The sequence below is a fragment of the Nerophis ophidion genome, linkage group LG02 (genome assembly GCF_033978795.1).
Source record: "Nerophis ophidion isolate RoL-2023_Sa linkage group LG02, RoL_Noph_v1.0, whole genome shotgun sequence".
Taxonomy (NCBI): domain Eukaryota; kingdom Metazoa; phylum Chordata; class Actinopteri; order Syngnathiformes; family Syngnathidae; genus Nerophis; species Nerophis ophidion.
In genome coordinates this window covers 74,712,235-74,739,789 of record NC_084612.1, presented here as the reverse complement: position 1 = coordinate 74,739,789, position 27,555 = coordinate 74,712,235, and the positions used below count along the sequence as shown (strand labels likewise).

Sequence of the window (27,555 nt, the reverse complement as noted above, 5' to 3'; positions counted from 1 at the left end):
TTTCTACTGCACCTGTTCAAGAAGTCGCGTTAATGGTAAGAAGTGTTATATTTATTATTGGTTAGCTTCAGAATTACAATGTTATTAAAAAGAATCATATACTTATTATACACTAAAAATGGTGGTCTTAGTTAAAAATGCATGCATTTTGTTGTATCCATCCATCTTCTTCCGTTTATCCGAGGTCGGGTCGCGGGGGCAACAGCCTAAGCAGGGAAGCCCAGACTTCCCTCTCCCCAGCCACTTCGTCTAGCTCTTCCCGGGGATCCCGAGGCGTTCCCAGGCCAGCCGGGAGACATAGTCTTCCCAACGTGTCCTGGGTCTTCCCCGTGGCCTCCTACCGGTTGGACGTGCCCTAAACACCTCCCTAGGGAGGCGTTCGGGTGGCATCCTGACCAGATGCCCGAACCACCTCATCTGGCTCCTCTCGATGTGAAGGAGCAGCGGCTTTACTTTGAGTTCCTCCCGGATGGCAGAGCTTCTCACCCTATCTCTAAGGGAGAGACCCAAACTCATTCGGGCCGCTTGTACCCGTGATCTTATCCTTTCGGCCATGACCCAAAGCTCATGACCATAGGTGAGGATGGGAACGTAGATCGACCGGTAAATTGAGAGCTTTGCCTTCCGGCTCAGCTCCTTCTTCACCACAACGGATCGGTACAACGTTCGCATTACTGAAGACGCCGCACCGATCCGCCTGTCGATCTCACGATCCACTCTTCCCCCACTCGTGAACAAGACTCCTAGGTACTTGAACTCCTCCACTTGGGGCAGGGTCTCGTCCCCAACCCGGAGATGGCACTCCACCCTTTTCCGGGCTTTTTGTTGTATTCAGTGTTAAAAAATATTACAGTATGTGTCTCTCACGGGAATACATTTTAAAATATTTGGCTTCCATGGCTCTCTCAGCCAAAAAGGTTCCCGACCCCTGCTTTAGCAGAAAAACAGCCCCAAAACATGATGTTTCCACCCCCATGCTTCACAGTAGGTGTGGTGTTCTTGGGATGCAACTCAGTATTCTTCTTCCTCCAAACACGGCGAGTTAAGTTTATACCAAAAAGTTCTATTTTGGTTTCATCTGACCACATGACATTCTCCCAATCCTCTGCTGTATCATCCATGTATCCATTTTGGTATAAACTCAACTCTTCTTGTTTGGAGGAAGAAGAATACTGAGTTGCATCCCAAGAACACCTACCTACTGTGAAGCATGGGGGTGGAAACATCATGCTTTGGGGCTGTTTTTCTGCTAAGGGGACAGGACGATTGATCCGTGTTAAGGAAAGAATGAATGGGGCCATGTATCGTGAGATTTGGAGCCAAAACCTCCTTCCATCAGTGAGAGCTTTGAATGGTTGACCAAATACTTATTTTCCACCATATTTTACGAATAAATTCTTTAAAATTCCTACAATGTGAATTCCTGGAATTTCTTTTCACATTCTGTCTCTCACAGTTGAAGTGTACCTATGATGAAAATTACAGACCTCTGTCATCATTTTAAGTGGGAGAACTTGCACAATCGGCGACTGACTAAATACTTTTTTGCCCCACTGTATATTTAACCCAATTTCCCAACTCATATGGAAACGGGGTTTGTACTTTGTATAGTTGGAGACTTACGGTCATTAGAAAACATGACTGTACATCATAATGGCAGCTACACTTTCCATCTTAAAGATCTAAAAAAAAAAAAAAAAAATATGGGAATGTCCGGCGGGCCAGATTGAAAATCTCAACAGGCCTACTATCAAAATGACTTTAAAAGTCTTATATAAGTGTTATAATGAAGACAATACATGATGTAAGTGTCTATAAAAGTTTACTATCAAATTTACTTTACAAGCCTTATATACGTGTTATAATGAAGGCAACACATGATGAAAGTGTCCATTTTAGTTATATTAGCCTTCTATCAAAATGACTTTAAAAGTCTTATATAAGTGTTATAATGAAGGCAACACATGATGTAAGTGTCTATATTAGCTATTATATCCTACAATCAAAATGACTTTAAAAGTCTTATATAAGTGTTATAATGAAGACAACAAATGATGTAAGTGTCTATATCAGCTACTATCAAAATGACTTTAAAAGTCTTATATAAGTGTTATAATGAAGGCAACACATGATGTAAGTGTCTATATTAGCTATTATATCCTACAATCAAAATGACTTTAAAAGTCTTATATAAGTGTTATAATGAAGACAACACATGATGTAAGTGTCTATATTAGCCTACTATCAAAATGACTTTAAAATTATTATATAATTGTTATAATGAAAACACATGATGTAAGTGTCTATATTAGCTATTATATCCTACAACCAAAATGACTTTAAAAGTCTTATATAAGTGTTATAATGAAGACAACACATGAGGTGTGTGTCTATATTAGCCTACTATCAAAATGAATTTAAAATTATTATACAAGTGTTATAATGAAGACAACACATGATGTAAGTGGCTATAAAAGTTTACTATCAAATTTACTTTACAAGCCTTATATACGTGTTATAATGAAGGCAACACATGATGAAAGTGTCTATATTAGCTATTATATCCTACAATCAAAATGACTTTAAAAGTCTTATATAAGTGTTATAATGAAGACAACACATGATGTGTGTGTCTATATCAGCCTACTATCAAAATGACTTTAAAATTCTTATATAAGTGTTATAAAGAAGAAAACACATGATGTAAGTGTCTATAAAAGTTTACTATCAAATTTACTTTACAAGTCTTATATAAGTGTTATAATGAAGACAACACATGATGTAAGTGTCTATATCAGCCTATCAAAATGACTTTAAAAGTCTTATGTAAGTGTTATAATGAAGACAACACATGATGTGTCTATATCAGCCTACTATCAAAATGACTTTAAAAGTCTTATATAAGTGTTATAATGAAGACAACACATGATGTAAGTGTCTATATTAGCTATTTTATCCTACAATCAAAATGACTTTAAAAGTCTTATATAAGTGTTATAATGAAGACAACACATGATTTAAGTGTCTATATTAGCCTTCTATCAAAATGACTTTAAAAGTCTTATATAAGTGTTATTATGAAGACAACACATGATGTAAGTGTCTATAAAAGTTTACTATCAAATTTACTTTACAAGCCTTATATAAGTGTTATAATGAAGGCAACACATGATGAAAGTGTCTATATTAGCTATATTAGCCTACTATCAAAATGACTTTAAAATTCTTATATAAGTGTTATTATGAAGACAACACATGATGTAAGTGTCTATAAAAGTTTACTATCAAATTTACTTTACAAGCCTTATATAAGTGTTATAATGAAGGCAACACATGATGTAAGTGTCTATATTAGCTATATTAGCCTACTATCAAAATGACTTTTAAATTCTTATATAAGTGTTATAATAAAGGCAACACATGATGAAAGTGTCTATATTAGCTATTATATCCTACAATCAAAATGACTTTAAAATTCTTATATAAGTGTTATAATAAAGGCAACACATGATATAAGTCTCCATATTAGCCTACTATTAAAATGACTGTAAAAGTATTCTATAAGTATTATATAATTTGTCCAGGTCGGACCTACCCGGTCGATGATGTGGATGTAGCCATTGACCGCAGGCAGGTTGCGTTCCACGATGGAGGCGTCTCCGATCAGAAGTCCCTGCGACAACACCACACTTAGTGCACTTACCAACACGACCGCCTCACCAAGTTAGCCCAGGAAGATAAACATCGCTGCTAATAAATACTCTGCTGCTGTTCCTGATCTCCCACAGGGTTGGTGTGTTCAAGGAGGCAAGCTTCTGGCCCACCATTGTCCCCAGGTCTTCTATTGAGTAGATCCCTTGCAGGATGTGAGCCCTGGAATCAGCAGGTGAAGCGGTCAGAGAAGAGAATGGGCGCCCGTGAGCGTGCCGGACAACCCACCTCAGGAAGTGGGGCATGCGGTGTCGGGCGGTCCAGAACAAAGTCTCCCCGGTGCTCATGTTAATCCGGGCCTGCCGGGTGGGAACCAGCACCGTGAGGTTGCCACTCAGGTCCTCGGAGGCGTGACTGTACTTCTGGAAGCACACGAGTCCCGACACACGGTCAGAAAGTTACGACGCCGTCAACGAGTCGGCGGGATGAAAGGTGCGGTTGTGTTTCTTACACACATGGATCATGTAGTAGAGGCTGGAGAGCTTCGGGTTCATGTCCAGCTCCTAAACAAACACAGGGATGAAACATATCTCTTTACCTGCACATTACCTACCTTCTCTGCATTGTGTGGTCACGCTGGTGCTTCCTGCTTTTAAGCAGCCATCTTGAGACGGCAGCAGCGCAGCAGTTCTTTGAAGGCTCGTAAAATCGAAACCGGAGCAGTTAGAAAATCTCTTTGCGCAACTTTTAATCAGAAGGGTTCAATCTCTTTCCTGTGCGAGTTTGAAGCCGATACAACAAACGCGCTCAGAGGAGATAATGTTTGAAAAAAGGTGACGGGTTTTCACAAAACTTTTGTTTTGAAGGGGTAATTGCCAATTTTCTGTTGATTTTTGAGAAGGATGTCAATTAATGAAATGTAGGTTTAAGTGAGACCAACAAAAAGATTTTAGTTTCATGTCTCTACGACATTCCTACCGAAAGTTACAAGCAGTTTTGTCTGTTTTCTTCCCAAGAGCAGTTTTGTCAGTGTTTTATTCCAAGGGGGCGCTAGAGCGCAATTTTGAGTTTTGGGTTGTTTTTTATTTTTTATTCTATTGCAATTTTCGACAGTCCTGATGTGTGTGTCCAGTTTGGTGAGTTTTGAAGCATTTTAAGGGGGTCAAATTACAGCTCAAAGAGGCAAAAATGACATTTTTTAGGAAACTTTTGTTTTGAAGGGGTTTTTGCCAACTTCTTGTTGATTTTTGCTGAAGGCTGTAAGTGTCTGAAATCTAGGTCTAAGTCAGACCTACATAGAGGTTTTTGTTTCATGTCTCTACGACATTCCTAACGGAAGTTACAAGCAGTTTTGTCTGTATTTTTCCCCAAAGGGCGCTAGAGCGCAATTTTGAGTTTTGGGGTTTGTTTTTTTCATTAGATGGCAATTTTCGCCAGTCCTGATGTGTGTGTAAAATTTGGTGAGTTTTGAAGCATTTTAAGGGGGTCAAATTACAGCTCAAAAGGGCAAAAATTACATTTTTTAGGAAACTTCTGTTTTGAAGGGGTTTTTGCCAACTTCTTGTTGATTTTTGCTGAAGGCTGTAAGTGTCTGAAATCTAGGTCTAAGTGAGACCTACATAGAGGTTTTTGTTTCATGTCTCTACGACATTCCTACCGGAAGTTACATGCAGTTTTGTCTGTATTTTTCCCTAAGAGGCGCTAGAGCTCAATTTTGAGTTTTGGGGTTGGTTTTTTTAATAGATGGCAATTTTCGCCAGTCCTGATGTGTGTTTCCAGTTTGGTGAGTTTTGAAGCATGTTAAGGGGGTCAAATTACAGCTCAAAGAAGCTGTTTTTTTTTTTTTAATAGATGGCAATTTTCGCCAGTCCTGATGTGTGTGTAAAATTTGGTGAGTTTTGAAGCATTTTAAGGGGGTCAAATTACAGCTCAAAGAGGCAAAAATGAAATTTTTTTAGGAAACTTTTGTTTTGAAGGGGTTTTTGCCAACTTCTTGTTGATTTTTGCTGAAGGATATAAGTGTCTGAAATCTAGGTCCAAGTCAGACCTACATAGAGGTTTTTGTTTCATGTCTCTACGACATTCCTAACAGAAGTTACAAGCAGTTTTGTCTGTTTTCTTCCCAAGAGCAGTTTTGTCAGTGTTTTATTCCTAGGGGGTGCTAGAGCGCAATTTTTTTTTTTTTTTTTTTTTTTTTTTATTTAGATCGCAATTTTCGCCAGTCCTGATGTGTGTGTAAAATTTGGTGAGTTTTGAAGCATTTTAAGGGGGTCAAATTACAGCTCAAAGAGGCAAAAATGACATTTTTTAGGAAACTTTTGTTTTGAAGGGGTTTTTGCCAACTTGTTGATTTTTGCTGAAGGCTGTAAGTGTCTGAAATCTAGGTCTAAGTGAGACCCACAGAGGTTTTTGTTTCATGTCTCTACGACATTCCTAACGGAAGTTACAAGCAGTTTTGTCTGTTTTCTTCCAAAGAGCAGTTTTGTCAGTGTTTTATTCCTAAAGGGCGCTAGAGCGCAATTTTGAGTTTTGGGTTGTTGTTTTTTTTTTTATTAGATCGCAATTTTCACCAGTCCTGATGTGTGTGTCCAGTTTGGTGAGTTTTGAAGCATTTTAAGGGGGTCAAATTACAGCTCAAAGAGGCAAAAATGACATTTTTTGGGAAACGTTTGTTTTGAAGGGGTTTTTGCCAACTTCTTGTTGATTTTTGCTGAAGGCTGTAAGTGTCTGAAATCTAGGTCTAAGTGAGACCTACATAGAGGTTTTTGTTTCATGTCTCTACGACATTCCTAACGGAAGTTACAAGCAGTTTTGTCTGTGTTTTTTCCTGAAGGGTGCTAGAGCGCAATTTTGAGTTTTGGGGTTGTTTTTTTTTTATTAGATGGCAATTTTCGCCAGTCCTGATGTGTGTGTAAAATTTGGTGAGTTTTGAAGCATTTTAAGGGGGTCAAATTACAGCTCAAATAGGCAAAAATGACATTTTTTAGGAAACTTCTGTTTTGAAGGGGTTTTTGCCAACTTCTTGTTGATTTTTGCTGAAGGCTGTAAGTGTTTGAAATCTAGGTCTAAGTGAGACCTACATAGAGGTTTTTGTTTCATGTCTCTACAACATTCTTAACGGAAGTTACAAGCAGTTTTGTCTGTGTTTTATTCCTAGGGGGCGCTAGAGCGCAATTTTGAGTTTTTTTTTTTTTTTTTTTATTAGATGGCAATTTTTGCCAGTCCTGATGTGTGTGTCAAATAAGGTGAGTTTTGAAGCATTTTAAGGGGGTCAAATTACAGCTCAAATAGGCAAAAATGACATTTTTTAGGAAACTTCTGTTTTGAAGGGGTTTTTGCCAACCTCTTGTTGATTTTTGCTGAAGGATGTCATTTTATGAAATCTAGGTCTAGGTCAGACCTACATAGAGGTTTTTGTTTCATGTCTCTACGACATTCCTAACGGAAGTTACAAGCAGTTTTGTCTGTGTTTTTTCCTAAAGGGTGCTAGAGCGCAATTTTGAGTTTTGGGGTTGTTTTTTTTTTATTAGATGGCAATTTTCGCCAGTCCTGATGTGTGTGTAAAATGTGGTGAGTTTTGAAGCATGTTAAGGGGGTCAAATTACCACTCAAAGAAGCGGCGGTATAATAATAATAAAAACCTTAGAAATACAATAGGGTTCCTAATAATACGTGTACTATCAGTCGGGGGGAGGGGGGTTTCACCTCCAATAATGTTCCATAGCAGATGGCGCCGTCTCCAGCGTAGCCGTCGGGGCACGTGCACGTGTGGTTGCCGTCTTCCTTCTGCTCACACTTTGCCTGGCACACACACAGAAAAGCGTGCAACAGCAGAGGAGGAATTCCAATGTTGAGAATGCAGACTGGATGAGGAGCAGCAGCTCCGTGTGCGAGTGTGTCTTCACCAGGTCGTGGCAGCCCCCGTTGTTCTTGTAGCAGGGGTTGACCAGGTCACACACCACGCCGTTGCCCATGTAACCCGATTTACACACACAGTTGCTCTGCGGACACACAAACACACACTCAGCCCCGTAATAGGGTAGTATCTTGGTACTAATGAATCAAAAACAGTACTATCACTGTTTAAAAAGTACCGGTTTCCTGTATTTTTTTTTTACACGTCGTGACATTGCTGTTTTTTACGGACAAAGGAGCATGTTCGGCAGCGCACGCACACCGAGTACTTACAAGCAGACACGGCGTGTAGACAGAAAAGGGAAAACAGACGCATTTTGACCTAAAAACTAACAATAAAGGTGAAGTTAGAACACTGAAACGCCCTCAGGAAGAGGTGCTGTAAGACATGGCTAGCTAGCTAACGGCTAATGTCGATCCGTAGTAGGGATGCACCGAAATGAAAATTTGTGGCCGAAGCCGAAGCTGAATAAAACTTAAATGCTTGGCCGGAGGCCGAATACCGAATAATGAATGCATTTTTTCACAATTTTTTTTATATTGCATAAATAGCCTAGAATAAATATTTAGACATGTTTTTCAAATAAAGTCATTTTTTTATTGAATATTGACATTTTTTTAATATTCCAGTAGCCTTTGCTTTTCAAAAAAAGCACAAGGTTTTTAATTTATATTAGGCCTTCAAACAAAACATGCATTCCAACAAAAAAATAAAGTCCATTAAAGTGGATAAACCCACAACAAATGAATTATTGTCCTTTTAGTAAAAGTCTGCTTAGCCACAGTAGATATGCTAATAATGTAAACAGAGGCCCCACTAAATCTCAATTAAGTGTGTGCTTGTAACCTCATACACTTATACAGGTAGCCTACACAACAGCTTGTTGCAGGGTCGTTCCCCAAAGGAAGGCAGACGGACTACTCGGGACATGGCATTTAGGTAAAAACATGATTTAATTTAAACTAAAAAAAAGATACAAACAAAAATCGCTCACAGTTGAGGCACAACGTGGGCTAAGGAACAAAGCTAACGCATAAACAGACTATGAACATAAACCAAACAAAACTTACTTGGCATGGCATGAAGCACGAAACTATGGCAAGGCATGAAACAAGTCAGCACAGGGCGACTGACTGGCAAAGATGAGCTTAAATGCTGCCAGAGACAGGTGGACAAAATGAGTAACCAAAGAAACCAGACAAGGGAGTGGAAAAAAACACGAACTTAAAGAGTCCAAAGGACAAACAGCACATGGCCAAACAAAAACATGATCAACATTATTGGTTAGCTTCAGAATAACAATGTTATCAAAAAGAATAAGAGACTTATTATAAATTAAAAATTAGGGATGCACCGATTAATCGGTAACCGAATATATTCGGCCGAATATGGCAAAAAAAGCCACATTCGGTCTTCGGTGGAATGAGTTAAAAACAAGGCCGAATAGTGGCGTGTGACGCAATTTTTTGACGCGGTGACGCAATCAACCAACGTGCAGTGACGCGGTGACGTTGGAACCAGGCGCTTTCGGAAAAATGTCAGCAGTGTGGAGATATTTTTAAGTGTCGGAAAGTGACAAAAGTATTGCAGTTTGCGACGAATGTTCAGCCAAACTGTCTGGAGGAGGTGCCTCGTGGCCGACGTCTTTGAGAGGACGAATAAGTTTGCGACTGACAGTGCCAAAGCAAACGGAATTTCAAAGAAGGGAATGGAGTTTATGGCTTTGGATGATCAACCGTTTAGTGTTGTGGAGGACATTGGCTTTCGGAGACTCATGGAGCACATTGAGCCCCGTTACACGATACCGAGCAGACGGTATTTCTCTGATGTGTGCTCTTTACATTGTGTGTGTGCTGTTTACATTATTAGCCTGTTGTGTAGGCTACCTGTATAAGTGTATGAGGTTACAAGCACACACTTAATTGAGATTTACTTGAGTCTTCTGTTTACATTATTAGCATATCTACTGTGGCTAAGCAGACTTTTGCCAAAAAGGACAATAATTCATTTGTTGTGGGTTTATCCACTTTAATGCACTTTATTAGGGTCCTTGGCCCATGGCAAAGGACTCCTGTGGAGTCCTTTGCCATGGGCCAAGGACCCTATTGAAACTGCTGTGTTTTATTATTATTCCGCATCTACGCGCTGTAATTTGACCCCCTTAACATGCTTCAAAACTCACCAAATTTGACACACACGTCAGTATAGCAAACCTTCCCAACATATTAAGCAACCAATCCCCCAAAATGAAAATTGCGCTCTAACGCCCCCTAGGAAAAAATTACAGACAAAACTACTTGTAACCTCTGTTAGGAATGTCATAGCGACATGAAACAAAAACTCCTATGTAGGTCTGACTTAGACCCAATTTTCATACACTAACTTCTTTCAGCAAAAATCTACAGGAAGTTGGCAAAAACCCCTTCAAAATTAAATTTTTCACAAAAAATGTAATTTTTGCCTCTTTGCGCTGTAATTTGACCCCTTTAAAATGCTTCAAAAGTCACCAAACTTGGCGCACACATAAGGACTGGCGAATATTTTGATTTAATGTAAAACCCAAACCCCAAAACTCAAAATTGCGCTCTAGCGCTATTTTTGAATAAAACACTGAAAAAACTGCTCCTAGGAAGAAAACACAAACAAAACTGCTTGTAACTTCCGGTAAGAATGTCGGAGAGACATGAAACAAAAACTTCGATGTAGGTCTCGCTTAGACCTACATTTCATAGATTGACAACCCCCAACAAAAATCAACAGGAAGTTTGCAATCCCCCCTTCAAAACAAAAGTTTTGTAAAAACCGGTCATCTTTCTTCAAACATTATCTCCTCTGAGTGCGTTTGTTGTTTTGGCTTCAAACTCGCACAGGAGAGAGATTGAACCCTTCTGATTAGAACAGAGTTTTGATAAGTTCTCAGGTTTTGATTTTACGCGCCTTCAAAGAACCCCTGTGCAAAGTCTCCTAAAAAATGTCAGTTTTGCCTCTTTGAGCTGTTATTTGACCCCCTTAAAATGCTTCTAAACTCACCAAACTTGACACACACATCAGGTCTGGCACAAATTGCGATCTGATGAAAAAACCTAACCTCAAAACTCAGAATTGCGCTCTACCGCCCCCTTAGGAATACAACACGGACAAACTGCTCCTAGGAAGAAAACACAGACAAAACTGCTTGTAACTTCCGGTAGGAATGTCAGAGAGACATGAAACAAAAAACACTATGTAGGTCTCACTTAGACCTACATTTTAATAATTGACATACTTTAGCAAAAATCAACAGGAAGTTTGATATTTTCACTTCAATACAACAACTGCATTACTTTCACAATGCATTAGATTCTCAAAATAGTGGCTCCAAGGCGTCTTCTAACGCTTATCCGGCCGTGGGTCTTGGGGGCAGCAGCCAAAGGCGGACCCGACCAACGCTGCTTGCAGCTTAAATTTTTTTTTGGAATGCATGTTTTGTTTTAAGGCCTAATATAAATGAAAAACTTTGTGCTTTTTTTGAAAAGCAAAGGCTACTGGAATATTAAAAAAAATGTCAATATTCAATAAAATTGTACTTTATTTAAAATACATGTCTAAAAATGTATTCTAGGCTATTTATGCAATATAAGATAAAATTGTGAAAAACTGCGTTCATTATTCGGTATTCAGTATTCGGCCTTTGGCCAAACGTTTAAATTTTATTCGGCTTCGGCCACAAATTTTCATTTCGGTACATCCCTACTAAAAATGTTGGTGTTACTTAAAAATGCACACATTTAGTTGTATTCAGTGTTATGATATGGCTCTCACGGAAATATATTTTGAAATATTTGGCTTTCATGGCTCTCTCAGCCAAAAAAGGTTTTCGACCCCTGGTCTAGAACTTGACAGAGTAGCCCTGTAATACTCTTCCATATCAGTAGGAGGCAGCAGGTAGCTAATTGCTTTGTAGGAGGCAGCGTGCAGGTAAAAGTGTGTCTCATGCTTAAACCAAAAATTGAACCATTGAAGCTTGGGGAAAGCTATGCAGGTCGAAACTAAAACTCAACCGGCTGCAAAGTAAACAAAAACAGAATGCTGGACGACAGCAAAGACTTACTGTGGAGCAAAGACGGCGTCCACAAAGTACAACCGAACAAGACATGACAATCAACAATGTCCCCAAAAAGAAGGATAAAAACAACTGATATATACTTGATTGCTCAAACAAAGCAGATGCGAGAAATATCGCTCAAAGGAAGACATGAAAAATAGAAGAAAAGCCACCAAAATTAGAGCGCAAGAAAATAAGTAAAAGACTACACGCAGGAAAAAAACATGTCTAAAAAGGTATTGTAGGCTATTTATGCAATATAAAATAAAATTGTGAAAAACTGCATTCATTATTCGGTATTCAGTATTCGGCCAAACGTTTAAATTTTATTCGGCTTCGGCTTCGGCCACAAATTTTCATTTCGGTGCATCCCTACTAAAAATGTTGGTGTTACTTAAAAATGCACGCATTTAGTTGTATTCAGTGTTAAAAAAACATGATATGGCTCTCACGGAAATATATTTTGAAATATTTGGCTTTCATGGCTCCCTCAGCCAAAAAGGTTCCCGACCCCTGGTCTAGAGCTTGACAGAGTAGCCGTGTAATACTCTTCCATATCAGTAGGAGGCAGCAGGTAGCTAATTGCTTTGTAGGAGGCAGCGTGCAGGTAAAAATGTGTCTCATGCTTAAACCAAAAATAAAACCATTGTAGCTTGGGGAAAGCTATGCAGGTCGAAACTAAAACTGAACCGGCTGCAAAGTAAACAGAAACAGAATGCTGGACGACAGCAAAGACTTACTGTGGAGCCAAGACGGCGTCCACAAACCGAACATGACATGATAATCAACAATGTCCCCGAAAAGAAGGATAAAAACAACTGATATATACTTGATTGCTCAAACAAAGCAGATGCGAGAAATATCGCTCAAAGGAAGACATGAAAAATAGAAGAAAAGCCACCAAAATTAGAGCGCAAGAAAAGAAGTAAAAGACTACACGCAGGAAAAAAACATGTCTAAAAAGGTATTGTAGGCTATTTATGCGATATAAAATAAAATTGTGAAAAACTGCATTCATTATTCGGTATTCAGTATTCGGCCAAACGTTTCAATTTTATTCGGCTTCGCCTTCGGCCACAAATTTTCATTTCGGTGCATCCCTACTAAAAATGTTGGTGTTACTTAAAAATGCACGCATTTAGTTGTATTCAGTGTTAAAAAAATATGATATGGCTCTCACGGAAATACATTTTGAAATATTTGGCTTTCATGGCTCTCTCAGCCAAAAAGGTTCCCGCCCCCTGATATATAAACTATCAGTGGCTAGTAGTGGCTTTCAGTAGGCCTTTAATCAATCAATGTTTATTTATATAGCCCTAAATCACAAGTGTCTCAAAGAGCTGCACAAGCCACAACGACATCCTCAGTTCAGATCCTACATCAGGGCAAGGAAAAACTCAACCCAATGCGACAATGAGAAACCCTTGAGAGGACCGTAGATGTATGGACCCCACCCCTCCAGGGAAACCGGTGCAATGGACGTCAAGTGGATCAAGCATAATGCTGTGAGAGTCCAGTCCATAGTGGATCTAACATAATATTGTGAGAGTCCAGTCCATAGTGGATCTAACATAATAGTGTGAGAGTCCAGTCCATAGTGGATCTAGCATAATGCTGTGAGAGTCCAGTCCATAGTGAATCTAACATAATATTGTGAGAGTCCAGTCCATAGTGGATCTAACATAATATTGTGAGAGTCCAGTCCATAGTGGATCTAACATAATAGTGTGAGAGTCCAGTCCATAGTGGATCTAACATAATATTGTGAGAGTCCAGTCCATAGTGGATCTAACATAATTGTGTGAGAGTTCAGTCCATAGTGGATCTAACATAATAGTGTGAGAGTCCAGTCCATAGTGGATCTAACATAATTGTGTGAGAGTTCAGTCCATAGTGGATCTAACATAATAGTGAGAGTCCAGTCCATAGTGGATCTAACATAATAGTGAGAGTCCAGTCCATAGTGGATCTAACATAATAGTGAGAGTCCAGTCCATAGTGGATCTAACATAATAGTGTGAGAGTCCAGTCCATAGTGGATCTAACATAATTGTGTGAGAGTTCAGTCCATAGTGGATCTAACATAATAGTGTGAGAGTCCAGTCCATAGTGGATCTAACATAATTGTGTGAGAGTTCAGTCCATAGTGGATCTAACATAATAGTGAGAGTCCAGTCCATAGTGGATCTAACATAATAGTGAGAGTCCAGTCCATAGTGGATCTAACATAATAGTGAGAGTCCAGTCCATAGTGGATCTAACATAATAGTGAGAGTCCAGTCCTTAGTGGGTCTAACATAATAGCGAGAGTCCAGTCCATAGTGGATCTAACATAATAGTGAGAGTCCAGTCCATAGTGGATCTAACATAATAGTGTGAGAGTTCAGTCCATAGTGGATCTAACATAATAGTGAGAGTCCAGTCCTTAGTGGGTCTAACATAATAGTGAGAGTCCAGTCCATAGTGGATCTAACATAATAGTGAGAGTCCAGTCCATAGTGGATCTAACATAATAGTGAGAGTCCAGTCCTTAGTGGGTCTAACATAATAGCGAGAGTCCAGTCCATAGTGGATCTAACATAATAGTGAGAGTCCAGTCCATAGTGGATCTAACATAATAGTGTGAGAGTCCAGTCCATAGTGGATCTAACATAATAGTGTGAGAGTCCAGTCCATAGTGGATCTAGCATAATGCTGTGAGAGTCTAGTCCATAGTGGATCTAACATAATAGTGAGAGTCCAGTCCATAGTGGATCTAACATAATAGTGAGAGTCCAGTCCATAGTGGATCTAACATAATAGTGAGAGTCCAGTCCATAGTGGATCTAACATAATAGTGAGAGTCCAGTCCTTAGTGGGTCTAACATAATAGCGAGAGTCCAGTCCATAGTGGATCTAACATAATAGTGAGAGTCCAGTCCATAGTGGATCTAACATAATAGTGTGAGAGTCCAGTCCATAGTGGATCTAACATAATTGTGTGAGAGTTCAGTCCATAGTGGATCTAACATAATAGTGTGAGAGTCCAGTCCATAGTGGATCTAACATAATTGTGTGAGAGTTCAGTCCATTGTGGATCTAACATAATAGTGAGAGTCCAGTCCATAGTGGATCTATCATAATAGTGAGAGTAAAGGTCCATAGTGGATCTAACATAATAGTGAGAGTCCAGTCCATAGTGGATCTAACATAATAGTGAGAGTCCAGTCCATAGTGGATCTAACATAATAGTGTGAGAGTCCAGTCCATAGTGGATCTAACATAATAGTGAGAGTCCAGTCCATAGTGGATCTAACATAATTGTGTGAGAGTTCAGTCCATAGTGGATCTAACATAATAGTGTGAGAGTCCAGTCCATAGTGGATCTAACATAATTGTGTGAGAGTTCAGTCCATAGTGGATCTAACATAATAGTGAGAGTCCAGTCCATAGTGGATCTAACATAATAGTGAGAGTCCAGTCCATAGTGGATCTAACATAATAGTGAGAGTCCAGTCCTTAGTGGGTCTAACATAATAGCGAGAGTCCAGTCCATAGTGGATCTAACATAATAGTGAGAGTCCAGTCCATAGTGGATCTAACATAATAGTGTGAGAGTTCAGTCCATAGTGGATCTAACATAATAGTGAGAGTCCAGTCCTTAGTGGGTCTAACATAAAAGTGAGAGTCCAGTCCATAGTGGATCTAACATAATAGTGAGAGTCCAGTCCATAGTGGATCTAACATAATAGTGAGAGTCCAGTCCTTAGTGGGTCTAACATAATAGCGAGAGTCCAGTCCATAGTGGATCTAACATAATAGTGAGAGTCCAGTCCATAGTGGATCTAACATAATAGTGTGAGAGTCCAGTCCATAGTGGATCTAACATAATAGTGTGAGAGTCCAGTCCATAGTGGATCTAGCATAATGCTGTGAGAGTCTAGTCCATAGTGGATCTAACATAATAGTGAGAGTCCAGTCCATAGTGGATCTAACATAATAGTGAGAGTCCAGTCCATAGTGGATCTAACATAATAGTGAGAGTCCAGTCCATAGTGGATCTAACATAATAGTGAGAGTCCAGTCCTTAGTGGGTCTAACATAATAGCGAGAGTCCAGTCCATTGTGGATCTAACATAATAGTGAGAGTCCAGTCCATAGTGGATCTAACATAATAGTGTGAGAGTCCAGTCCATAGTGGATCTAACATAATTGTGTGAGAGTTCAGTCCATAGTGGATCTAACATAATAGTGTGAGAGTCCAGTCCATAGTGGATCTAACATAATTGTGTGAGAGTTCAGTCCATAGTGGATCTAACATAATAGTGAGAGTCCAGTCCATAGTGGATCTATCATAATAGTGAGAGTCCAGTCCATAGTGGATCTAACATAATAGTGTGAGAGTCCAGTCCATAGTGGATCTAACATAATAGTGAGAGTCCAATCCATAGTGGATCTAACATAATTGTGTGAGAGTTCAGTCCATAGTGGATCTAACATAATAGTGAGAGTCCAGTCCATAGTGGATCTAACATAATAGTGTGAGAGTCCAGTCCATAGTGGATCTAACACAATAGTGTGAGAGTCCAGTCCATAGTGGATCTAACATAATAGTGTGAGAGTCCAGTCCATAGTGGATCTAACATAATAGTGAGAGAGTCCAGTCCATAGTGGATCTAACATAATAGTGAGAGTCCAGTCCATAGTGGATCTAACATAATAGTGTGAGAGTCCAGTCCATAGTGGATCTAACATAATAGTGTGAGAGTCCAGTCCATAGTGGATCTAACATAATTGTGTGAGAGTCCAGTCCATAGTGGATCTAACATAAGAGTGAGAGTCCAGTCCATAGTGGATCTAACTTCATAGTGAGAGTACAGTCCATAGTGGATCCAACATAATAGTGAAAGTCCAGTCCATAGTGGGTCTAACATAATAGTGAGAGTCCAGTCTATAGTGGATCTAACATAATAGTGAGAATCCAGTCCATTGTGGATCTAACATAATAGTGTGAAAGTCCAGTCCATAGTGGATCTAACATAATAGTGTGAAAGTCCAGTCTATAGTGGATCTAACATAATAGTGAGAATCCAGTCCATTGTGGATGTAACATAATAGTGTGAAAGTCCAGTCCATAGTGGATGTAACATAATAGTGTGAAAGTCCAGTCCATAGTGGATCTAACATAATAGTGTGAAAGTCCAGTCTATAGTGGATCTAACATAATAGTGAGAGTCCAGTCCATAGTGGATCTAACATAATAGTGAGAGTCCAGTCCATAGTGGATCTAACATAATAGTGTGAGAGTTCAGTCCATAGTGGATCTAACATAATAGTGAGAAGATTAAACAGACCAGCTATCTGAGTTGACAAACTGCAACTGCTAACTGCTAAAAGTAACAAACATGGCCTTTAATGGCGCTCTGACCTGGCCAGGTCCAATATGGTTGCAGTCAGCGTTGGGGCTGCAGCCTCCTCGACTCTCCAGCTGGCAGTTGTTGATCTCCACACACACCAGGCCGTCACCAGTCCAACCATCCACGCACAGGCAGGACACGTCGCCGGGACCCACAAACACGCAGTCGGCCTGGAGATAACAAAAAAACACAAAACAGGAAAGTTGATTTTGTCTTTTCCTGCAGTCAGGAACGTCGCCGGGAGCTTACGTTGGCATCACAACCCCCTCGGTTGCTCTTCAGACACCGGTTGATGGCGGCACATGAATGGCCGTCGCCTTCATAGCCATCGCGACACACACACCTGGTGCAACAAGCACGGGGATTAGGGAAAGGAGGCCTACAGTCCTCATCAAAAGTTGACATAAAGAACATAAAGTCATGGCTGTCTCGAGTTGGACATCACATGGACAGGGGTGTCCAAACTTTATCCACTTAGGGCCGCAGACTGAAAAATCAAAGCAAGCGGGGGCCATTTGGATATTTTTCTATTTTCGATCAATCAATCAATGTTTATTTATATAGCCCCAAATCACAAATGTCTCAAAGGACTGCACAAATCATTACGACTACAACATCCTCGGAAGAACCCACAAAAGGGCAAGGAAAACTCACACCCAGTGGGCAGGGAGAATTCACATCCAGTGGGACGCCAGTGACAATGCTGACTATGAGAAACCTTGGAGAGGACCTCAGATGTGGGCAACCCCCCCCTCTAGGGGACCGAAAGCAATGGATGTTGAGCGGGTCTAACATTTTAAAAAACCAATACAATATATGTATAACCAATATACATTTAGGCTTGATCCCGGGGACCCCAAAGGGTTTTGGTCCAAAAAATATTATATGAATATGTCATTATTCAGTATTATTTTGTTTTATTATTACTGACATTTTAAATCTCCACATCAACATTAGGCAGAGGTGGGTAGAGTAGCCAGAAATTGTACTCAAGTAAGAGTACCAAAAAAAAAAAGTCTGCGGGCTATAGAGCGTTTTCCGTTCGGGCTCCAGTACTCTGGAATGCCCTCCCGGTAACAGTTTGAGATGCTACCTCAGTAGAAGCATTTAAGTCTCACCTTAAAACTCATTTGTATACTCCAGCCTTTAAATAGACCTCCTTTTTAGACCAGTTGATCTGCCGCTTCTTTTCTTTCTCCTATGTCCCTCCCTCCCTTGTGGAGGGGGTCCGGTCCGATGACCATGGATGATGTACTGGCTGTCCAGAGTCGAGACCCAGGATGGACCGCTCGTCGGGACCCAGGATGGACCGCTCGCCTGTATCGGTTGGGGACATCTCTACGCTGCTGATCCGCTTGAGATGGTTTCCTGTGGACGGGACTCTCGCTGCTGTCTTGGATCCGCTTGAACTGAACTCTCGCGGCTGTGTTGGAGCCACTATGGATTGAACTTTCACAGTATCATGTTAGACCCGCTCGACATCCATTGCTTTCGGTCCCCTAGAGAGGGGGGGTTGCCCACATCTGAGGTCCTCTCCAAGGTTTCTCATAGTCAGCATTGTCACTGGCGTCCCACTGGATGTGAATTCTCCCTGCCCACTGGGTGTGAGTTTTCCTTGCCCTTTTGTGGGTTCTTCCGAGGATGTTGTAGTCGTAATTTGTGCAGTCCTTTGAGACATTTGTGATTTGGGGCTATATAAATAAACATTGATTGAGTACTGTTACTTTAGAGATGTATTACTCAAGTAAAAGTAAGGAGTAGTCACCCAAATATTTACTTGAGTAAAAGTAAAAAAGTATGTTGTGAAAAAACTACTCAAGTACTGAGTAACTGATGAGTAACCTGATTACGGCAACAAATAATGCACAGAAACATAAAAATAGCAATGAGCAAATTCAGAGCCAGGAATATCTCTTAAGCAACTGAAACAATAATATATATTAAATAATAGTACATTAAAATAAAATTTAAAAAAATGGCACATTGAGTCACAATAACTTAACAGCACCATAGCCTCAGTAGGCATTCATTGATTTGATTGATTGATTAAAACTTTTATTAGTAGATTGCACAGTACAGTACATATTCCGTACAATTGACCACTAAATGGTAACACCCCAATAAGTTTTTCAACGTTTATCAATTACTTAGTAAATGACCAAGTCGAGGTGATCTACCTCTTTTATACATATACTTACACACACATATCATATATATATATATATATATATATATATATATATATATATATACATTTATATATACAGTATATAATTTATATTTATTTATTTTGCCGTTTTTGTTCACATATTAAAGGTGTTTTAATGAATATACATGCATGTTTAACACATAGATTCCTATCTTTCACGAAGACAAGAATATAAGTTGGTGTATTACCTGATTCTGATGACTTGCATTGATTGGAATCAGACAGTATTTTCAAATGGAGGAGAAAAAAAGTTCCTCTTTTCTTTCTAATACCACATGAAAGTCGTTGGTTTTTGGCATCTTATTTGTCCAGCTTCTATATTCGTTTTTATACACTTTACAAGAAATACATTGGCGGCAAACTCCGTAGTTTGCTAGCTTGTTTGCTCTGGCTTTCGGAGACTCTTATTTTGTTAGCGCAGGCGCGATGGAGCGGCACTTTTATTGTGAAGACAGGAACTGTGCGATCAGTCTTTAGGCTTTTGACGGGAAGTACGGTTGAAATAAAAAGTTTCTTTTTTCCTTTACACTTTTGATTGATTGGTTGAAACTTTTATTATTATTATTACAACATCATGTGTTGCCTTCATTATAACACTTATATAAAACTTTTATAGTAATTTTGATAGTAAGCTAATATAGACACTTACATCATGTGTTGCCTTCATTATAACACTTATATAAGGCTTTTAAAGTAATTTTGTAGTAGGCTAGTATAGCTAATATAGACACTTACATCATGTGTTGCCTTCATTATAACACTTATATAAGACATTTAAAGTCATTTTAATAGTAGGCTAATATAACTAAAATGGACACTTACATCATGTGTTTCCTTCATTATAACACTTATATAAAACTTTTATAGTAATTTTGATAGTAAGCTAATAGACACTTACATCATGTGTTGCCTTCATTATAACACTTATATAAAACTTTTATAGTAATTTTGATAGTAAGCTAATATAGACACTTACATCATGTGTTGTCTTCATTATAACACTTATATAAGACTTTTAAAGTCATTTTGATGGTAGGCTAATATAGACACTTACATTATGTGTTGTCTTCATTATAATACTTATATAAGGTTTGTAAAGTCATTTTGATAGTAGGCTAATATAGCTAATATAGACACTTACATCATGTGTTGTCTTCATTATAACACTTATATAAGACTTTTAAAGTCATTTTGATGGTAGGCTAATATAGACACTTACATTATGTGTTGTCTTCATTATAATACTTATATAAGGTTTGTAAAGTCATTTTGATAGTAGGCTAATAAAGCTAATAGACACTTACATCATGTGTTGCCTTCATTATAACACTCATAAAAGGCTTTTAATTTTTTTGCAGCTCCAGACAGATTTTAAGTTTTCTATCTTTGGTCTACTGTGGCTGTGGTCAGGTGTTCAGGTCTTACGTGCTCTGCAGTCCCGTGTGTGTGCAGTAGGCGTGGATGTGACAGTGTTCCAACAGTCCGTCCGAGTTGCAGGGCATGGCTTTTTTATCGCACCTCTCTCCCGAGTAGCCCTCCGAGCAGGATCCTCTCCGACAGGCGCCGCCGCTGCCGGGACGGTTGTCGCACACGCCGTGCAAACAGCGACACTCTGAGAACGCGCACACACACACACACACACACACACACACACACACACACACAACAGGTGAAGACCTGTGTCGAGCACCCAGTCGGGGCGTGCTTGGGGCATCACCTTCGTCACAGTCCTCCCCGTGCTTGGACGGGTCGGCGCAGATGTGGCAGGCCACGCCCTCAAAGCCCGGTTGACAGCCGCATGAGCCGTTGCCATGGATACCATCAAAGCACTGCATGTGGGGGGTAAAAAAACAACAACAAAGAAGTGAAGTTTGATGGCTCCAGCGATGAAATAATGCCGTCGCACTTCCTCACCGTTCCTCTGCCGTAACACGGGTGCTGGAAGCCGCCGATGCACGGTTTGCAGTCCGGCCCGAAGAAACCTTTGCAGCACTCCGGGGTCTGATGGCAGCGCATGATTAGTACACAGCTGGGCGGTCTTTACTCTTATGATCCGCTGCCCGGATCATATCATATTCTGGTTTTGTTCCGTTTTTGTATTATATTCTGCTGTTTGCTTTAGTTCCTGGTTTGTTCTGTTACCGTAGTTTCTTATTTGTTTCACCTGCTACTTGTTTCCGGACGCACACCTGCTTGTAATTACTGTCCTTATTTAAGCCTGCCTTTTCCGTTGACTCGTCCTCGCTTCCTAGTTTTTGTTCCTTGCAATAAGTGACGACGCGCATTCCCGACTCTGGTAAACCTGTTTTGTTCTTGCTAGCTTCAGCGCTATGCTTCTGTGTTTCCTAGCTCCCATGCTAGCTCCTTGCTTTGCCTTTTTGTGCCCAGTGCAAGTTTTCTGTTTATAGTCTGTTCCTTAGTTTAAATAAATCATTATTTCTTACCTTACGCTGTGTCCGAGCCCGGACTGCATCTTGAGAGAACGCATCCGCATCACCATGCCCGCCAAACGTCACACTTAACATTTCTTTCGAGGCCATTTCCACACGCCATGTCGTGTCTTGTGATCATTTTTTGTTTAGGTATGTTCTGTTTTGCTTAAGACTCCAACATGCATTTTGACAACGTTTAATCAACGTTGGGTTCTGATGTTGATATTACGTTTCTATTTTGGTCATTTTCCAACCAATATTCTACAACAAAAAAACAACGTAAAAACAACATGCTTTTTGCCGACGTTTAATCAAAGTTGGGTTCCGATGTTGATATTACGTAGATATTTTGGTCATTTTCCAACCAATATTGAAACAACGTGCTTTTTCCGTCCATCCATCCATCCATCCATCTTCTTCCGCTTATCCGAGGTCGGGTCGCGGGGGCAACAGCCTAAGCAGGGAAACCCAGACTTCCCTCTCCCCAGCCACTTCGTCTAGCTTTTCCCGGGGGATCCCGAGGCCTTCCCAGGCCAGCCGGGAGACATAGTCTTCCCAACGTGTCCTGGGTCTTCCCCGTGGCCTCCTACCGGTTGGACGTGCCCTAAACACCTCCCTAGGGAGGCGTTCGGGTGGCATCCTGACCAGATGCCCGAACCACCTCATCTGGCTCCTCTCCATGTGGAGGAGCAGTGACTTAACTTTGAGTTCCTCCCGGATGGCAGAGCTTCTCACCCTATCTCTAAGGGAGAGACCCACCACACGGCGGAGGAAACTCATTTCGGCCGCTTGTACCCGTGATCTTATCCTTTCGGTCATGACCCAAAGCTCATGACCATAGGTGAGGATGGGAACCTAGATCGACCGGTAAATTGAGAGCTTTGCCTTCCGGCTCAGCTCCTTCTTCACCACAACGGATCGATACAACGTCCGCATTACTGAAGACGCCGCACCGATCCGCCTGTCGATCTCACGATCCACTCTTCCCCCACTCGTGAACAAGACTCCTAGGTACTTGAACTCCTCCACTTGGGGCAGGGTCTCCTCCCCAACCCGGAGATGACATTCCACCCTTTTCCGGGCGAGAACCATGGACTGCTGATTCTCATTCCGGTCGCTTCACACTCGGCTGCGAACCGAACCAGTGAGAGCTGAAGATCCCGGTCAGATGAAGCCATCAGGACCACATCATCTGCAAAAAGCAGAGACCTAATCCTGCGGTCACCAAACCGGAACCCCTCAACGCCTTGACTGCGCCTAGAAATTCTGTCCATAAAAGTTATGAACAGAATCGGTGACAAAGGACAGCCGTGGCGGAGTCCAACCCTCACTGGAAATGTGTTCGACTTACTGCCGGCAATGCGGACCAAGTTCTGGCACTGATCGTACAGGGAGCGGACCGCCACAATAAGACAGTCCGATACCCCATACTCTCTGAGCACTCCCCACAGTACTTCCCGAGGGACACGGTCGAATGCCTTCTCCAAGTCCACAAAGCACATGTAGACTGGTTGGGCAAACTCCCATGCACCCTCAAGAACCCTGCAGAGAGTATAGAGCTGGTCCACAGTTCCACCACCAGGACGAAAACCACACTGTTCCTCCTGAATCCGAGGTTCGACAATCCGGCGTAGCCTCCTCTCCAGTACACCTGAATAAACCTTACCGGGAAGGCTGAGGAGTGTGATCCCACGATAGTTGGAACACACCCTCCGGTCCCCCTTCTTAAAGAGAGGAACCACCACCCCGGTCTGCCAATCCAGAGGTACCGCCACCGATGTCCACGTGATGCTGCAGAGTCTTGTCAACCAAGACAGCCCCACAGCATCCAGAGCCTTAAGGAACTCCGGGCGGACCTCATCCACCCCTGGGGCCGACTTTTTGCCGACGTTTAATCAACGTCGGGTTCTGACGTTGATATTTTGTTGATATTTGTCATTTACCAACCAATATTCTACAACGCAAATACAACGTTGAAACAACATGCTTTTTGACAATGTTTAATCAAGTTGTGATGATGATTTGACCATTGAATTTTGGTCATTTTCCAACCAATATTCTCCAACACAAATACAACGTGGAAACAACATGCTTTTTGACAATGTTCAAAGGTCAAATTAACGTCACAACCCAACATTGATTAAATGTCTCCAAAAAGCATGTTGTTTAAACTTTGTATTTGTGTTGTAGAATATTGGCTGGAAAATGACCAAAATATCAATGCAATATCAACGTCAGAAACCGACGTTGATTAAACGTCGTCAAAAAGCATGTTGTTTCAACTTTGTATTTGTATTGTAGAATATTGGCTGGAAAATGACCAAAATTCAAAGGTCAAATCAACGTCACAACCCAACATTGATTAAATGTCGTCAAAAAGCAGGTTGTTTCAACATTGTATTAATGTTGTAAAATATTGGCTGGAAAATGACAAGAATATCAACACAATATCAACGTCAGAAACCGACGTTGATTAAACGTCGTCAAAAAGCATGTTGTTTCAACTTTGTATTTGTGTTGTAGAATATTGGTTGGAAAATGACCCAAAAAATCAACGTAATATCAACGTCACAACCCAACATTGATTAAATGTCGTCAAAAAGCAGGTTGTTTCAACATTGTATTTATGTTGTACAATATTGGCTGGAAAATGACCAGAATATCAACGCAATATCAACATCAGAAACCGACGTTGATTAAACGTCGTCAAAAAGCATGTTGTTTCAACGTTATGCTTGAGTTGTAGAATATTGGTTGGGATATGACCAAAATTCAAAGGTCAAATCAACGTCACAACCCAACATTGATTAAATGTCGTCAAAAAGCATGTTGTTTCAACATTGTATTTGTGTTGTAGAATATTGGTTGGAAAATGACCAAAAAAATCAACGTAATATCAACGTCACAACCCAACATTGATTAAATGTTGTCAAAAAGCAGGTTGTTTCAACATTGTATTTATGTTGTTTGGCTGGAAAATGACCAGAATATCAACGCAATATCAACGTCAGAAACCGACGTTGATTAAACGTCGTCAAAAAGCATGTTGTTTCAACGTTATGCTTGAGTTGTAGAATATTGGTTGGGATATGACCAAAAAATCATCGTAATATCAACGTCACAACCCAACATTGGTTAAATGTCGTCAAAAAGCATGTTGTTTCAACATTGTATTTATGTTGTAAAATATTGGCTGGAAAATGACCAGAATATCAACGCATTATCAGCGTCAGAAACCGACGTTGATTAAACGTCGTCAAAAAGCATGTTGTTTCAACGTTATGCTTGAGTTGTAGAATTTTGGTTGGGATATGACCAAAAAATCAACGTAATATCAACGTCACAACCCAACATTGATTAAACGTCGTCAAAAAGCAGGTTGTTTCAACATTGTATTAATGTTGTACAATATTGGCTGGAAAATTACCAAAATATCAATGCAATATCAACGTCAGAAACCGACGTTGATTAAACGTCGTCAAAAAGCATGTTGTTTCAACGTTATGCTTGAGTTGTAGAATATTGGTTGGGATATGACCAAAATTCAAAGGTCAAATCAACGTCACAACCCAACATTGATTAAATGTCGTCAAAAAGCATGTTGTTTCAACATTGTATTTGTGTTGTAGAATATTGGTTGGAAAATGACCAAAAAAATCAACGTAATATCAACGTCACAACCCAACATTGATTAAATGTCGTCAAAAAGCAGGTTGTTTCAACATTGTATTTATGTTGTTTGGCTGGAAAATGACCAGAATATCAACGCAATATCAACGTCAGAAACCGACGTTGATTAAACGTCGTCAAAAAGCATGTTGTTTCAACGTTATGCTTGAGTTGTAGAATATTGGTTGGGATATGACCAAAAAATCATCGTAATATCAACGTCACAACCCAACATTGGTTAAATGTCGTCAAAAAGCATGTTGTTTCAACATTGTATTTATGTTGTAAAATATTGGCTGGAAAATGACCAGAATATCAACGCATTATCAGCGTCAGAAACCGACGTTGATTAAACGTCGTCAAAAAGCATGTTGTTTCAACGTTATGCTTGAGTTGTAGAATTTTGGTTGGGATATGACCAAAAAATCAACGTAATATCAACGTCACAACCCAACATTGATTAAACGTCGTCAAAAAGCAGGTTGTTTCAACATTGTATTAATGTTGTACAATATTGGCTGGAAAATTACCAAAATATCAATGCAATATCAACGTCAGAAACCGACGTTGATTAAACGTCGTCAAAAAGCATGTTGTTTCAACGTTATGCTTGAGTTGTAGAATATTGTTTGGGATATGACCAAAATTCAAAGGTCAAATCAACGTCACAACCCAACATTGATTAAACGTCGTCAAAAAGCAGGTGGTTTCAACATTGTATTTATGTTGCAAAATATTGGCTGGAAAATGACCAAAATATCAATGCAATATCAACGTCAGAAACCGACGTGGATTAAACGTCGTCAAAAAGCATGTTGTTTCAACATTGTATTAATGTTGTACAATATTGGCTGGAAAATGACCAAAATATCAATGCAATATCAACGTCAGAAACCGACGTTGATTAAACGTCATCAAAAAGCATGTTGTTTCGACATTGTGATTTGTTAGTTTTTAATACCCCATAACAGGGGTCGGGAACCTTTTTGGCTGAGAGAGCCATGAAAGCCAAATATTTCAAAATGTATTTCCGTGAGAGCCATATCATATTTTTTAACACTGAATACAACTAAATGTGTGCATTTTTAAGTAACACCAACATTTTTAAAGTACAATAAGTCTCTTATTCTTTTTAATAACATTGTTATTCTGAAGCTAACCAATAATAAATCAAATATAATATCTGTTGATCATGTTTTTGTTTGGCCATGTGCTGTTTGTCTTTTGGACTCTTTAAGTTCCTGTTTTTTTCCACTCCATTGTCAGGTTTCCTTGGTTACTCATTTTGTCCACCTGTCTCTGGTGGACAAAATGCCCGCTCACCTGCTTCCCGAGCACTAATCAGAGGCAGTATTTAAGCTCGTCTTTGCCAGTCAGTCGCCCTGGGGTCAATGTGATCTTTTCTTGCTCTGTGCTGACTTGTTTCATGCCTTGCCATAGTTTCGTGCTTCATGCCATGCCAAGTAAATTTAGTTTGATTTATGTTCATAGTCTGTTTATGCGTTAGCTTTGTTCCTTAGCCCAAGTTATGCCGCCGCTGTGAGCGATTTTTGTTTGTATCTTGTTTTAGTATAAATTAAGTCATGTCCCGAGTAGTCCTTCTGCCTTGCTGGGAGAACGACCCTGCAGCAAGCTGCGACCTCCCCCCATCATGATATAAAATACTTCTTACCCTTAATGTAACTTCTTGAACAGGTGCGGTAGGAAACGGATGGATGGATTTAAATGCATGAGAATGTTTTATATTTTGAACGTTATTTTTAGCACTGTGAATTCCAGCGGACTTATTCATAATTATCGCGTTAGGCAATGTCAGCTCAGATTTATCTGAGAGCCAGATGCAGTCATCAAAAGAGCCACATCTGGCTCTAGAGCCATAGGTTCCCTACCCCCGCACTAGTTGATCCTCTGCCTCCCTCCCCCTTTCAGGAATACTAACGCCTCCGTTTTAGAAAGACAGGCCGGCAAATGGCCGCGCTTGCCTTGTCGATATGAAAAGGGCTACAAATGCAAATGAGCAGCGGTAGTCTAGAACAGTGTTTTTTAACCCTTTTTGAGCCAAGGCACATTTTTTGTGTTGAAAAAATGCGGTGGCACACCACCAGCAGACATCAGTAAAAAGTTGTTGGAAATGACTTTTAAAGCATAACCCAGCATGCATCACTATAGCTCTTGTCTCAAAGTAGATTGTGCTGTCA

At 40.1% G+C, this 27,555-nt stretch overlaps 1 protein-coding gene across 1 annotated transcript in view; it reads right to left on the bottom strand.

Moving 5' to 3' along the window:
- Positions 1–27,555, bottom strand: part of stab1 (stabilin 1) — a 132,499-nt gene that overhangs the window by 67,317 nt on the left and 37,627 nt on the right. The window contains exons 21-31 of the mRNA XM_061890936.1: positions 21,171–21,257; positions 20,974–21,085; positions 20,682–20,868; positions 17,297–17,390; positions 17,059–17,217; positions 7,557–7,652; positions 7,357–7,452; positions 4,167–4,214; positions 3,940–4,073; positions 3,762–3,873; positions 3,596–3,673 (exon numbers count right to left, since the gene is read on the bottom strand). Coding sequence (XP_061746920.1) covers positions 3,596–3,673; positions 3,762–3,873; positions 3,940–4,073; positions 4,167–4,214; positions 7,357–7,452; positions 7,557–7,652; positions 17,059–17,217; positions 17,297–17,390; positions 20,682–20,868; positions 20,974–21,085; positions 21,171–21,257 — 1,203 coding nt within the window. The remainder of the gene's footprint in view (positions 1–3,595; positions 3,674–3,761; positions 3,874–3,939; positions 4,074–4,166; positions 4,215–7,356; positions 7,453–7,556; positions 7,653–17,058; positions 17,218–17,296; positions 17,391–20,681; positions 20,869–20,973; positions 21,086–21,170; positions 21,258–27,555) is intronic.